Source organism: Mastigoproctus giganteus, chromosome 11 (genome assembly GCF_048544385.1).
Source record: "Mastigoproctus giganteus isolate SK-2022 chromosome 11, ASM4854438v1, whole genome shotgun sequence".
In the NCBI taxonomy this organism is placed as follows: Eukaryota; Metazoa; Arthropoda; class Arachnida; order Uropygi; family Thelyphonidae; genus Mastigoproctus; species Mastigoproctus giganteus.
Window position 1 is genome coordinate 32,154,670 of NC_143585.1, and position 15,218 is coordinate 32,169,887.

At 35.6% G+C, this 15,218-nt stretch overlaps 1 protein-coding gene across 2 annotated transcripts in view; it reads right to left on the bottom strand.

The window, feature by feature from the left end:
* Nucleotides 1-15,218, bottom strand: part of Mgtor (nuclear basket protein megator) — a 676,213-nt gene that overhangs the window by 17,016 nt on the left and 643,979 nt on the right. The window contains exons 51-52 of one of the 2 annotated variants that reach the window (XM_090385135.1): nucleotides 9,250-9,433; nucleotides 5,680-5,822 (exon numbers count right to left, since the gene is read on the bottom strand). In XM_090385135.1, coding sequence (XP_090241261.1) covers nucleotides 5,680-5,822; nucleotides 9,250-9,433 — 327 coding nt within the window. Of the gene's footprint in view, nucleotides 1-5,679; nucleotides 5,823-9,249; nucleotides 9,437-15,218 lie in introns of both variants that reach the window. The other variant, XM_090385134.1, reaches the window with a different exon arrangement.

Genomic DNA, 15,218 nt, shown 5'->3' on the forward strand with positions numbered 1-15,218 from the left:
CATATAGCTAGAATACTAAGAAAGTACCAGACACGTTGTGTGCAGCTTCCGGGGCGGAGGCTGCACACAATCGTGTCTCAGGTTAAGGACCCCATTCAAAAAGAGAACACAAGTGGGGTCGTATATAGCATTAGATGCCCGGATTGTGGGGAATGTTATGTAGGGGAAACAAAACGCCGTCTCAAAGATCGTCTGGGGGAACACACTAAGGCAATAAGAAATGCGGAGTATGGCAAATCCGCCGTGGCCAAACATTTTTGGGAGAAGCAGCACCAGATCTCCCCGGACGATGCTATCATCACCGATCGGGCGCATAAGTTCTGGGACCGTAAGTGGCTCGAGAGTTTGCGGATCTGTTCTACAATCAACATTAATAGAGATAGAGGTACGCGGATTCATCCCCTCTTTGAGGCCACTATCCTCAGAAGGGATGAACGGTTCCGTATGACTCCCGCTCGAGCCACTTCCGGTTCCACAACGCAAGAGAACGGAACGCGTGAGAATGAAACACGTGATGAGTACCATGAACCTGCTGATATTTAAAGATGTACTGCAGAATAAGAAAATACCGCTGAAGAAGAAGGCTGGAGCCTTTGAAAGATATGGTTTTTTATCGCTTTTAACTTAGTATATTTTAATGCATTTTATTGTTCTTAATGTAGCAGATTTTAATATTTTATATGTATAGTTTATCGTAAAGTTAAATTTATTGTAAATACAGGTTATTATAATTTATTATAAACACAGTTATCAAAAGTCCAGTTTCCTTTGTGTTTTTATTTTTACGTAAGGTTGATGCAAAACACTAAAATCCACAGTATGAATATACCCAACCTCAGAGGCCTGTTTGAAGAACTAGCAGAAGACTACTATAGAGAATTATACAAGGAGCGAGGGAATGATGCCAGCAGTGGAGAAGATGGACTGCAAAGTAGCAACACATACGAATATTCTTCCTGATGAGGTAGAACATGCATTGAAGAAAACGAAGAATCAGAAAGCCCCAGGGGAAGATGAAGTTACTGTAGAGTTGTTAAAATTGGGAGGAAGAGACATAACACAAAAACTGGCAAGGCTCTTCACAAAGTGCATTAGAAAAGATGTGACAACTAAGCAGTGGAATAAAGCAATCATAGTTTGGCTGTATAAGAATGGAGATAAATCAGAAATTGGAAATTATGGACAAATTAGCTTGTTATCCCACACCTACAAGTTGTTCACAAGGGTCAATTACTAACAGATTAGAAAGAATACTTGATGGGAATCAACCGAAAGAGCAAGCTGGCTTTAGGACAGAATTCTCAACTATGGATCACCTTTAAGTAATATCACAGCTAATGGAGAAAGCAAATGATTATAAAACACTATTATGCCTGGCATTTGTGGATTATGAAAAGGCATTTGACTCCATATAGCATAAGGCAATGTTTCGGGCACTGCAAAGACAAGGCATAGATACCCCATATATTATGATTTTGAAGAAAATATATGAGGGTGCTACCTCCTTTATTAGACTAGACAAAGACAGTAGGAAATTTAAAATCGAGAAAGGAGTTCGGCAAGGAGACACAATATCTCTGAAGCTGTTTACTGCTGCCCTCGAGGAAGCTTTCAGAAGATTAGACTGGTCGCAGAAAGGAGTCAATGTGAACGGAGAGTACCTAAACCATTTAAGATTTGCAGATGACATTGTGGTCATAAGTCACGATCCCAAAGAATTAGAGGAAAATCTTAATCAGTTATGCACAGTTAGTAAGGATTTTGGACTAAAGATGAATATGGCTAACACAAAAGTAATGATGAACAAGTATGCCACAGAAAGGGAAATAATGATTGAAGGAGCAGTAATTGAAAAGGTGGAGTCATATACTTATCTGGAACAAGTTATTAGTTGTAATAATGATAAATGGCTGGAAGTCAAGAGAAGAATAAATTTTGGATGGATAGCATTCAGGAAATATAGTCACATACTGAAGAGCAATATCCCAGTTTGTCTGAAACGTAAAATAATGAACCAATGTATACTCCCCACCATGACCTTATGGAAGTGAAACTTGGGCACTCACCAAAAAGAATGGAGGAGAAGCTGAGAACTACACAGCGAAGAATGGAACAAATTATATTGGGAATCAGACTGTTAGATAAGAAGAGAAACACATTGATTAGGCAGCAAACTCAAGTATTAGAAAGGAGATAAATCAGAAATTGCATAATTTCTGATTTATCTCCTTTCTAATACTCCTCTCTAAACTGCCCAAGACCATTTTAGTTCTTTCATACCAAGAACTAAAATGGTCTTGGGCAGGACACATAGCTCGAAGACATGATGACAGATGGACTAAGAAAATAACAGAATGGTACCCAAGAGGAGCTAGAAGAAAACCTGGAAGACAAAGGCGGAGATGGATAGATGAAATTCATGAGTTTTTGGGTGGTAAATGGATGGCCAGTGCTCAAAACAGAAGGAACTGGAAAGTTGCTGTAGAAGCCTTCATCCTGCAGTGAACTGAAAATGGCTGATGATGATGATGTTGACTACTGCAGTAGAAGGTGGGCCAGAGCCCATTGGGAATACTCCTTGATCTGCTCACTCTTGACCAGTGCAACTTGTGGGACAGTTGGTCAGATAGGTTTTACCAGGTACAAATAAGTTGTAGATTGGCAATCCCTTTAGCTCTCTTAATTTGCGCAGCAGCAGCACTAATTGCCTAAAGGCCAGAAATGTGAAAAGTGCATACCGAATTAATTCTCTCCTAATCCGTTCGCTGTATGAAAATTTTCTTCACTCAACGGAAACTATTTTAAATGTAACTGCCAAGGGGAATTCGAAATAATTTGCTATAAAAGGATTTCGTTAAACAGAGGTCTAACTGAGTAATTTAGAATTATAAAAATAGTTTTATACAGTGTTTTTTATACAGAAAATATCTTAACAATAAACAGTGAAAAATGCAAATTTAGTTAAATAATTTTAAGCTTATTTGAATAGTAGGTAATCGTGAAAAAAAATATACGGAATATTACAAATTTTGAAGTGCACTGCATCCAAATATCACACATCACTGTTAATAAAGGTGCCGGTATGACGTACCATTGCATACCATCTCAAAAAAAAGCACTGTTTATATCTATTTGATTTAATGTGATATTCTTGTAGTAATTAACAGGTCAGATGTATTAGCATTTTTATGCTAACTGCAGGTGAAAAATAAACAAATTTAGGACTGAAATAATTATCTTTGTTCTTGAAAATCGAATAATGTGGTGTGCTGAAAATATTAGAAAACTAAGTTTTAAAAGTATAAGAATTTTCAATTGTCATTATAATGTATAATTTCTGATTTAATGATGGACATTATTTATGCACAATTTTCACAGCCAATCTTGTTTTTCCTGCATGCCACCTTATCCATTACAGTTCCACCATCAGTAGTGTTATTAAATAAAGTTTAATTGGAATGTGTTGCATGGTTCACTTTAGTCTAATTATAAACCTACTGATTTATAAACAACCCTCCTATATGTATCTGGACACATACTAGTTTTGCAATTACATCACTGCCACTCACTTAAACAGAATGTCAGTCCAAATTTGGCCACTATCACCTACCCCACCTGCTGCAGTGTACCAATGAATGATACACTGCAGCAGGTATAGTCCCCAGTTCCTAGTTAATGCATATATTTATAAAAATGAACAATGAATACCATATTTATAAATAAATGTATATAAAGATAAATGGATTTTCTATTTTGATACAAACTGAATATCTGTTTATTTTGAATTTCATAATTTTTATCATTTCTTAGTGGATCATAACCACCAGTATGAGAACCATTGTCTTAAAAAAGGAATATCGTCTCAACTTTTTTTTTTTTTTTGCAACTACAGTAAACTCCCATTATAACACTCCCACTCCTACTAATAAGCACTAATCATGCAGCACATTAATCAATTAATGTTAATTATTAATTGTTTACTTCACAGAAATTATTTTGGTGCAGGAGAAGTTTACTTCATACTTAATGTATACAGGACATTTATTTCAACTCTCTTTCTAGTTTATTTGTCCCTGCATTCACACAATCTCCCCAGCTTTTTCAAAATTCAACATTAGTTGTTGTTTGCTTTCTTTGCCAATACAGAAGTGTGTATGTGTTTCACGTGGCATTGATACATTTCATTACTGACAGTAGCATCATCATTATTATTATGTTAATACTGTATTAATAGTAATAGAGGCATGTGATGCAAGAAAGCAAGCATATGAGCTTATGTAGCATCAGCCAAAAAAAAAAAAAAAAAAATTCGCACAATCATCCCCTCTAAATGTTTGTCCAGTTCCTCCTTGAATTTATTTAAGCTATCAACTTCCACAATGACAGATGGAAGTTTGTTCCAGCAATTAACCAACCGCTGGCTAAAGGCAAATTTCTGCACATCTATTCTACAACTGTGTTTCCTCAATTTGAATTTATGCCCCCTTAGGTTTGTAATCTGAGCAAGTGGAAGAATCCCATCAGAATTCAGCATGCTCAACCCATTCAAGGCCTTATACATCTCAATCAGATCACCTTGCAGGTGCCTAGTCTCCAGCCACTGCAATTTGCAGAACTTAAGCTTCTCTTGGTAAGAGGATCCTTTCATTCCCTTCACTAATCTTGTTGCCCTTCTTTGTACATGCTCAAGCAAATCTATATATTTGCTTCATCAATAGAAAAACTACATCCTTTCAAAAATGAGGCCTCCAGACTTGTATGCAGTACTCAAGGCATGGCCTGATCATTACCTTATACAATGGGATAATCACCCCCTTTTCCCTGCTAGCAAAATTCCCGTATATCATTGACAAAAACCCCATGACCTGCTCTTGAAGCCTGTCTGCATTGCTCAGAAAACTTCATATCTGACTGCACAATTACTCCCAGGTCTTTATCATTTTCTACCACCCTAAGTGTAGTACCACTCAGTTGGTATGTTCCTCTGGGGTTCCTTCTACCCATATGCAATACTTTGCATTTGTCAATGTTAAACTTCAGTTGCCACTTCTCAGCCCATCTATCCAAAATTTCTAGATCATGTTGCAGTAGCATACTGCCATTACTGTCATTAGCAATCCTGCCAGCCTTTGTATCATCTGCAAACTTCAACACTAAGCCTGATATACCTTCATCAATATCATTGATAAATATACAAAACAACAGTGGGCCCAACACCGAACCCTTTACCATATATTATATGGTACCATTTACCATATATTATATGTTTAGCACAATTTAATAAAATATTTTTAAAAATTTTCTTTAAGAGGAAAAAAAGTTGAAGGTGCCAAAAAATGCAAGTGTAGCACTTGCACATAAACCACTGCTTCATAAACAATACAAAAGAAAACTAAAAAAAAAAAAAACAATATTATTCATCAGAATATTGATGAAAATTAAAAATAACCATCAAAAAAGGGGATTTTGCTTATAACACTTTCTCACTTCATAGTGCTCTTGGGAACAGTCCCTAAGGTGCTTTAACAAGAGTTCACCATATGCATAAGTGGAAATATCTCTTACAGATATTATAACTTGACAACTTTTGTGGACATCTAAAGAAACTACTTGTTACTGCAGAGAAATATAATATATCTTTTTTTTTTTTTTTTTTTTTGTTTGATAAAATATTCTTACCTTCTGATATAACAGGTGTAATAATAGGTCTTGTTTCTAAGCTCTTGAATGTCTCTGCAGTTTCTGGCTCTTTGCTTAGTAATGTTTCTTCACTTGGTGGTTCTTCAACAGATGGAACAGTACTAAAAATGTTGCTATTTGATCTAAAAATAGAATATGAATATCTTGTTAATTATAATATGCACAAACTGATTTCTTATTGAAATGTTATTTGTTAGGGAATGGGAAAAAAAAAAAAAAAAAATTCCTTTCAAGTCTTTCTTACTCAAATAGGAAAGGAATTTTTTCTCAGGTCAATACCAATATATAATTTTAATCCAATATTACAGCATTGTAAGGTTATGAATTACATTATGAAGCTAGTAAGAATATATTGCAGCCAAGAACAGGTCAAGTGAAATTGCATATATTTAATGTTATTACAAACCCAAAAGACTGAATGAACAGCTCTGTATACATGAAATAGAGATTAAAATAAAACATTAAAATACAGATAATAATGGATATAACACTATTTTTTTTCTAATATTTTTTTAATATCCATTTTGCATGTCCTGATAGCAATAACTGTTTTAAGAAAACTTTAAAACATAACAGTTACACAGTTCGTAATTCCCAAGCTTTATTAGAAATATCACTTATTTATATTATAACCTTCGAAATATTCGCTATATATCTGATCCACCATTTAATGAGAGCTGAAATCCAATCTGATAAAATTCTGCAGCTGTTGTCTTGTTTAAGTTTTAAATGCCTATTTGACTTCATCTTGTGCCAGGAAATCATTAACTGCAAAAACTCGCCACTACTGAACCAACACACGAAAGTCAGAGGGTTCGAAACCTAACTTGTAGGTGGATCTATTCACCCTATTTTGGCAAAGAACATCAAAAGACATTTGAGGACAAGTATTACCATGGTAATAAAAAGATATCAATTTCATTGTGCAACAAAGGAACTGACATCTTTTATGGTCTGTTCTTTATTTCTTTTGTTCATAAAATTTAGGATTCACTATTGACTGTCTGGTAATGCTACAAAGAAAACCATATAAACCCCATGGTTATCCCAGAAAAGATTCTGTATCCCTGCACACACACACAGATCATTTTAATCTGAGCATCTTAAGCCAAATGGGATGCTGCCAATAAATACACATATAATTTTCATTACTTGTCACCATAATTAAGAAAGGTACTCTTGCTTAATCATCAAATGTTGACAATATATTGGTAGGCATCCATACCTACCTACCTACCTACCAACTTTTAAAAAGCAGAAGCTTGAAAATTTTTTTAATACAGATTGGCTTTCAGCCGAGAAAACCAGAAAGTGTGGAAAGTTTTGAAAAAAGCATATGTTAAAGTGTATATTCAGTATATATTCAATAAATATTTAAATTCAACCTCACATGCTATAATAGTGTGGTTTTAATCACCTGTTATTAAAATGTAGATAAATTATTCAGTTGATCTGAAGCATGGCAGTTAAAGTAATACCAGGTAATGTATGATCCTATATTTGGGTATCAGTAATCCTAGATAATCTTATTCCTTCAAAAGCAACAAACTTAAGGCAGTTAATAATAAAAAAAAAAAAATTTAAGAATAATTGTAAAATCTGATATGAAGTTCCCACAACATGTTTCCATGAAAGCACATTATGTTTTATCCATAATGTTACAGGATATTTGCAAAAAACAGATCTTTTTTTAAAGTTCAGACTATAGTAGAAATTAAATTTCACTGACAGCATACACATTCTATATTAAAACAGATTGGTTACAATATCCTTTCAAATATTAGTTTCCCTAAGAATTTTCTATTTGCTGATTTCTGTTAGACATACTTTGATATTGATTGCTTCAAGAAAGATATACTGGTGCAGAGGTTGGCCTTTTCAGAAATGTTGACTAAAATGTTGTTTATAACAACGTTTTCAACACGCGACTGAATCATCATCTTCATATAATTTTATAAATGACAACCAGGAAAAAGGTGGTGCACCCCCTCTTCCTAGAGACATGTTTTTAAATTAATTAATCTATTAATATAATTGATATAATTTATAATTGATTGATTTAATATAATTGAAACTGATCTAACCAATATGGATCTAGAGGTGAGTACTAAGATAATAAGCTTTGCTAAGAATCTTAATAGATAATCAAAATTTAATAGGTGGTAGATGACTCTCATCGACCGGTGCAATACCACCACTTTGCTTATTGGAGACTTGAAGTGGTGAAACCCATGTTTAGTCTCTAGAGCAAAGTTTCAGGATCTCCCCCCCCCCTCCCATACTTTACTTTCAACCCATGCACGGTACTAAGTACTATAGGTTTTGATACCTTTCATGTTTGGGGTTTCCATAAAAAAAAAAAAAAAAAAAAAACAGTACTTCAAGCTTTCAGCTGTAAAATTAGTCACTGAATGAAATTTATGCTCAGCATTTATAAGAACAATTTTTTGTTGTTGTTTTTTTGGTTTTTAGGAGCATTAGCAACTAAGGCCATATTGCTCTGGGGATATGCGGTGGTCATTCCTTGACCTTTCCGTATTTGGCGGTTACGGGCTTGAACTCGGGTCTAATCAAGAAGCGTGTGCTTCTTGATTAGATCTGCTGCTCCTAGCCACGGAGGCGCCAACAATTTTTTAATGGGAACCTTGTGCACCATGTATGCACATACAGTAGTAAAGTATTCCTCACCGAATGAAATCTGCTCTTGTTTATGACTCCACAAATTTGGCAGAAGAAATGCCCACGACAAGTCAGAATCAACCTTCTGCTTTAGTCCACCATGGTAATTAACTTCCAAAATGGAAGTGGAATATTTAAAAACTGTTAGTATAATAAATTTGCACATAACATTCCTCAAGTATCTATGAGTAATGACTGCAGTACATGGATGTAAAGTGTGGATTTATGCTACACTTTGGGTCATCTGCCTTTTTACTGGTCCTTTGCACCTGCCACTCATTACAACAAATTTAAATAAAATGAATACTTGTAGGCTCTTAAAATATTAAACTGCCTGGTCAATACCTTTACAGATTCTCACACCTGTTCATTTATATGCCTCTGAAATCTGGTCCTTTGCACCTGCCTCTCATTAAAACAAATTTAAAATGGAATACTGGATTCTGCAGGTGACTGAACTGTTCAGAAGAAAACCCATTCATCATTTCCAAATCATCTATCCTTCATGCCTCACCCCCCCAAAGTTTACAGCTCAGTGTAAATCTGTTCACACATGCTCCATCCATGGAAGATATCTCACTCACAAAAACAAGATACAGAAATCAGCATTTCGCACTCAGGATGGCATGCACAAACTCAGATTCATTAAGAGCCCCAAGAAGCATATGCACTGATCCAAATAAGTCTGAGGCAACAAATCCTGGATCATTTCTGGATGCCCCATTCAACAAAGAGTTTATCTATAGAATTATCATAAAAGCCTGTTAATTTATATCCTTAATTATCGCATGTAAATAATAGGAATTTTCTCTAAAAGTATTTCAAACAATTTCTATAACTCATAAGTTTCAGAATTATTATGATTCTTACTTATCTCTATCATGCTCTTCTTGCACTTCGGTAATTAGAACTCCCATTTGCTGGTTCTCCTCTTCACTTGTTACTGAGATAGTAGGTATTGATTTGTTAGTTGCTTGACTTGTAGTAGCTATATTTGTTGCAGGGTTTGATATCTGTTCTATTCCTAAACTTTCTGTAACTTCTGTTGCAACATCTGCTATGAAAACAAAGGATAAACGAGTTTAGTTGGATAAAATTTATCTAAATTTTGATCCTCAATTAAATACAGTAACTGCCAAGTTTACTTTTGTTTCAGATTTCATTTAAGTTTTTTTTTTTTTTTTATAATCTTTCAAACTATGCACATGTATTGTTTTATTTATCAATGTAGATTCTAGTTGGGTTTGAGAATTTCTGTTTGGAATAATAGCTGCACTGGCAACTGCATAAAACCTAAAATTCAACCACACTGAATGTAACTTCCAATAATCTAAGAGGCATGACTTCACCAATAAATCTAATTTAAAAGATATCACATGGAAAAATGTATTTTCTTTCACTTAGAAATGTTACTATACCAAATCCTACTCAAATCACAGTGACGGCTTGACTTCTTTCTTAATGAGAGAGGGGGGAGGAAACATGTACACTTTTATCCACAGTTACAGCTTCCAAACTGCACATTATAATAAAATTAATAAATTTTTTCACCAGATTTTAATCTTATCACAGCTTAAATACTAGGCAAACAGTGGAAATTGAATCTATTTTTCAATTTTTTTTACTAGTTCACTGATGAGATTGTCACACGTGTCTCCACCCTAATAACATTTCTACTTACAATGCCAAATTTATCACATGCAACTCTACCACTGGTGTGCTCCAGTACCCAATGGGGAAGGGAAGTAATTTCATCCATCGTTTAGAAACAATGGCCAACATTTGATTTAAACATCACCTCTTTATAACTAATTAGCATTGCTGGCCAGAGCAACAATAATTTTATTAAAGATAACATTGTTGCAACTTAGTGGCATCCTTTGCTGAGAGATAGAAATAATGCAACTATTTCTTTGATTTAATAAGGAATATGGTACTATTTCACTGCAGGTAATTGAAATAGTTTTAGAAATAATTAATGATACTCTGTGTTTTTTTTTTTTTTTTTTTTTTAATGTCACGAATATTTGGGGATGCTGTAGTCCTTCCAGTGACAAAGGTGGTTCTTGAGCTCTGGGTGACTACAGCATCCCTGGACAGTTAGACAGAAAAGCATAATGCAAAGTAGTTATTTTTTAAAGCTGTTACACCTATTTCTTTAAATTTTCTCATGTCATTATGAATGATCCATTTTAGGAAAGGGATCCTCTTTTTAAGTGTTTCAAATGGCAGTACTCTTGAAGTGCAGCCAAAGTGTTAATGTTGTTTAGATAAAACAGCTTTAATAACAAAGCATGATCTTTCATTTGTAGTACCATGCTCACTATTTCTTGTTCTTGTGGTTGCAAATGTTGTTCCTGCCTCTACGATGTGTCACTGCTTGTGCCATGAGATTTACTTTGCATACTGGCTGTATTTTTTTTTGGATGATTCAGACACCGTGGTCTAAGTTTTATCTCTGTTAGATAAGATTTTTTTAAAATTTTGATTTTTTGTTACAACATACACATAAATACATTTTCTAAGTATAATAATTTACTTACATTCTATGTACAGTTAAGATAAAATAACAGTGACGAGAACATTTCCACTTTGCAAAATTAAAACAGTTTTTTGGCATTTGATCAGTCTCTTCTTAAGGTCACATGTCAAAGGTGATGGACTCTACAGTGATGAAAAGGTGATGCACGCACACAACACACTGTTCCATTCTCTGTTAAGATGAATGAAACCTTCAGGTCTGTGATGGTGGAATTTAAGCAGAATTCTGCTCTGCAACCTTTTCCATAGGCTCCACTTGATGTGCTAATGTGTCAACAGGCACATCCTCCCTGCTTCTTGTATGTTTCAAGTAAAAGTTGTAAATGATGGCATTCACAGAAATGAATAAGAAGTTGAATGTGGTGTGTGTTGTCTTTTCAGAACGAAACAGGTACCAGTAGTCCTCCTGAGCATGGGTTTGATTTGATTTGGACTTTACTGGCACAAAAATGACTGTGGTTATAATGCAGCAGGAAAAAGTTAAAAGAGAAAAAAATAACCCGAGCATGGGTGTGGTTACAAGCGAGTCTTGCAGCATCCCATATGTATTTGATCAATTTGTTGTCTAGAACACATGACACAGGCCAGGTCATGTGTTCTAGGATTGCTGGAGTGGCGCAGAGGAGGCAGTAATTTGAGGCTCATAATACAAAACCATTGCGAAAACTTTGTAATTGGTAGCAGTTTTTAATGCCTGAAATTTTTTGAACAATTCATTGTCATCTCTATAAAATACTACTGAAAAGGGATGAATATTAAAAAGTACACTAAAAACTAAAACTTTCATTATTACTGTTTCATTTCTACTGTACAGTACCTCTTCAGTATCCAGCAAATATGTAGTGCTACCAATTGCGAAAATTTTGCAATTGGTGGCAGAGTTTTTCTCTAGTTGTCCCAAAGAAATGTAGTGCGTGTTTTGTCATAAGCCAACATGCGTTGAATCCTGTATCTGAGGAAACTTATAAATTTTTTTTGATTTCACCATTTCAGACTGAATGCATGTGCAGAAACACGAAAAGGTGTATATCTTCTTCACTACAAGGTATGTTTAACATGACACATCTTCCTGACTGTGACATAATTCTAAATCCTTAAATTATTACTCACTTTAAAAACAAATAAACTCAAAGTTGATGACTTCTGAACATTTTAAACGTAATAAATTAAATGTAACAAATGGCAATGAGTGTATGAGCTTGCATGTGCAACCTGAGCTGTTTGTTTATCAATGTTAAACAAACAGTGCAATGGAATACTAACGATTAGTTCTTTCTTTTAAGATAGGCAATTTTGCAATTGGGAGCAGAAGTTTTATTAAGAGAGTTTTATTGTTATTATTATTATTATTTTATTTTTTTTTCGGAACAAAGGACACAATTGTGCGAATGTGCAAATTATTAATCATTTAAATAGTTAAATTGCAAATTGTTAATCAGATAAAAATATTTTATCAACTTAGACAACTGTTTAACAGTTAACATCTTCCTGTGGCTCCCTCTATGAAGTGAATGTTGAACTATTCTCGTTTGTACTACAAAACTGGACCGTTCTGTAAAAAAAAAAAAAAAAAAAAAAAACTATTCGGAATTTTTAAATTTTAACAACTTTGTGCTCACCTAGGAAGAAATAGCTTCGATTTGAGACCACTTCCAGCCTGATCGGTTAAGCCTATCGTTCACAATGACCGTCGAAAGAAAATGCCTTATGTATTAAATATATAAAGGGCAGAGAGCAAATGGGGGTGGAATAGATGTCGTGCCACAGTCTACACCGGGTATCTGCATCTGATTTAGATATGGAGGAGAGAACAAAGTGAGTTTTGCAGGTGAACAATGGAAAAATTGTGTGCGAAAGAGGTGACAGAGGTTATTTTTATTTTATTTTTTTAAGAGCATTAGCAACTAAGGTGATATTGCTCTAGGGATATGCGGTGGTCATTTCCTGACTTTTTCGCATCCTCCGTATTTGGTAGTCACGGGCTCGAACCCCGGTCTAACCAAGAAGTGTGTGCTATGCAGTGCTGCTCCTGCCCACCTGGCTACGGAGGTGCCGTGACGGAGGTACCATGGCTTTTGGTAATGTGAAAGCAAAGGTTGGTGCAGATGAGGATCCATTGACATTTTTAATCCCTTTTGTTGCTGCAAGGTCTGGAAATGTTTTTGAAATTGCTGATTTCAGAAGTTTGTGTTGTTGCTGCCTTGCATTTACGGTTTGAATAGGTAAGTCTTCTTAGCCTTTCCATTCAATGTGAGGTGTCAGAAGGTCATCTATGGTTCTTAGTGCTGTCCAGTTCCAGGTAGGAAAAAACAGATGTTCATCAGTTGCAGGGTGTTATCTTTTTATTACTGAAGAGTAGTTCTGAAAGTACAGCAGGAAGTGATGTTCCATCGAGGGTATGATGAAGATTTATCTCCTTCCAGTGGCCATATCCATTGGTAGAGTTAGCCCTCTAGTGGATGTTGCTAGTAGTTTATCCATGGTGACAGAGTGTGTGTGTTTTTTTTTTTGGGTAGTTGTTGGCGCATCGGCTTCTGTGACCATAATGCACATCCCAAGGTTTTTGCAGTACTTTGATCCAAGCCGAGGCGGGATTCGAACCCACGACCTTTGGGTTGCCAGGCAGGTACTTTACCCACCTGGCGAGCCCGGTCAGCACCCTGTTTCGACTGGAAAAGTTTATTATTCATTTGGTTATGCCATAGCTCTGTTCACTGTGCATGGCATGCTGCTTGTATTATGATATTATAATCAGAGGCTAGAATAAGGACAGAGGTTAAGTCTAGAGTTGACGCATTTTCAGCAGATATATCAGCCACTTGGTTCCCTTTTATGTCTGAATGTGTGGGAATCCAGCAAAAGTTTTCACTGGTTGCTGACGATCTTCAATTTGCAATAGCAAACTCCTGATTTGATTTAAAACATGGTGATCTTTATGAAAGGGATTTTGCATTGCTCTAATTGAGCTGAGAGAGTCAGTGTGTTTTGAAGATGGGTAAAGAGTCAAATTTTCTAGAGCTAATTTTATTGCATGTAGTTCCACTGAAAAGCTGCTGTACTCAGGTGAAATCGAAGTCGATATGATAGCAGAGGGAAATACTGCTGCTGCTTCAACTGTTGAATGAGATTTTGGAACCATCCATATATATAGGCAAGAAGACAGCACTGTTGCATGTTGAGTCAGTAGGCAATTCTTTCCCCATTGAAGAAAATAAGTTTCACAGGTCAGTTGAGAAAAGGGAGTCCATGGTGGGTGAGAGTAATTCTTTACCTGTTGCCTATTGTGGAGAGGAACACTAATTCTGTGATATTTCAAGGATCTGCTGGTCTTATTTTACTAGGTTTAATTCTATAGAGATTGAGTAGTGGTGGATTAAAGAGGTATGGCTGAATAGGTTGTGCAGAGCAACATTGTATTCTGGCTGCATATTTAAGTAATAGCATTCACCTGCGGAGGTACAGGGGAGGCTCATGAGCTTCAATGTATAAACTACGAGTTGGAGATGTCCTAAAAGCACCAAGTGCAATCCACAGTGCTGTATACGATCCAGCCAGCATAGTACACTCCTTCAGGCAGCATCATAAATTGGAACACCATAATCCAAATGGGATCTAATCAGTGCTCTGTATAAGAGAGCAAAGTTGTACAATCTGCTCCCAAGACAGAGCAAATAAAGTTCTTTGCATGATCAGCTTTTTGAGAGACATTTAATATACTATCAAAGAAGTTTCACTTGCTGTCAAGGATTAATCCCGAGAATCTGATATCGTTGGCAATTGGAATGGTGGAATTTGATATCTGAAGTTCAGAATCTGTATGCAATTTACATTGATTGAAAAGTGGATCGCAACCATTTTCTGATGGAAAAGACAATATCCACTGTGCATAGCCCACATTTGTACTTTGAGGGATATCTGCAATTGCAAGAAATAGAGAGAGATCATCAGTGCAAAGGTACACCTTCACTGTATTTGGGAGTTCTTTTGTAATGGAATCAATTCTAAGGGCAAACAGGTTGCACTCAATACTGACTTTGCAGTACTCCTTTCGCATTATGTAGAAGAAAGGGAGTTTTGATATTGAGCCTGGAAAGAGTGGCTCTGGAGGAAGTTCCTAATAAATATAGGCAGGTTGCCTTTACACCAAGAGTATGAAGGTCACTGAGAATGCCATAATGTGAGGTAGTATTAAATGCCTTCTCTGTATATCTATGGACATAGCCCATAACATGTGTTTGTTTTTCACAAAAGCATTGCAAACTTCAGATTCAGACTTAATCATCAGATCTAAGGAGGAC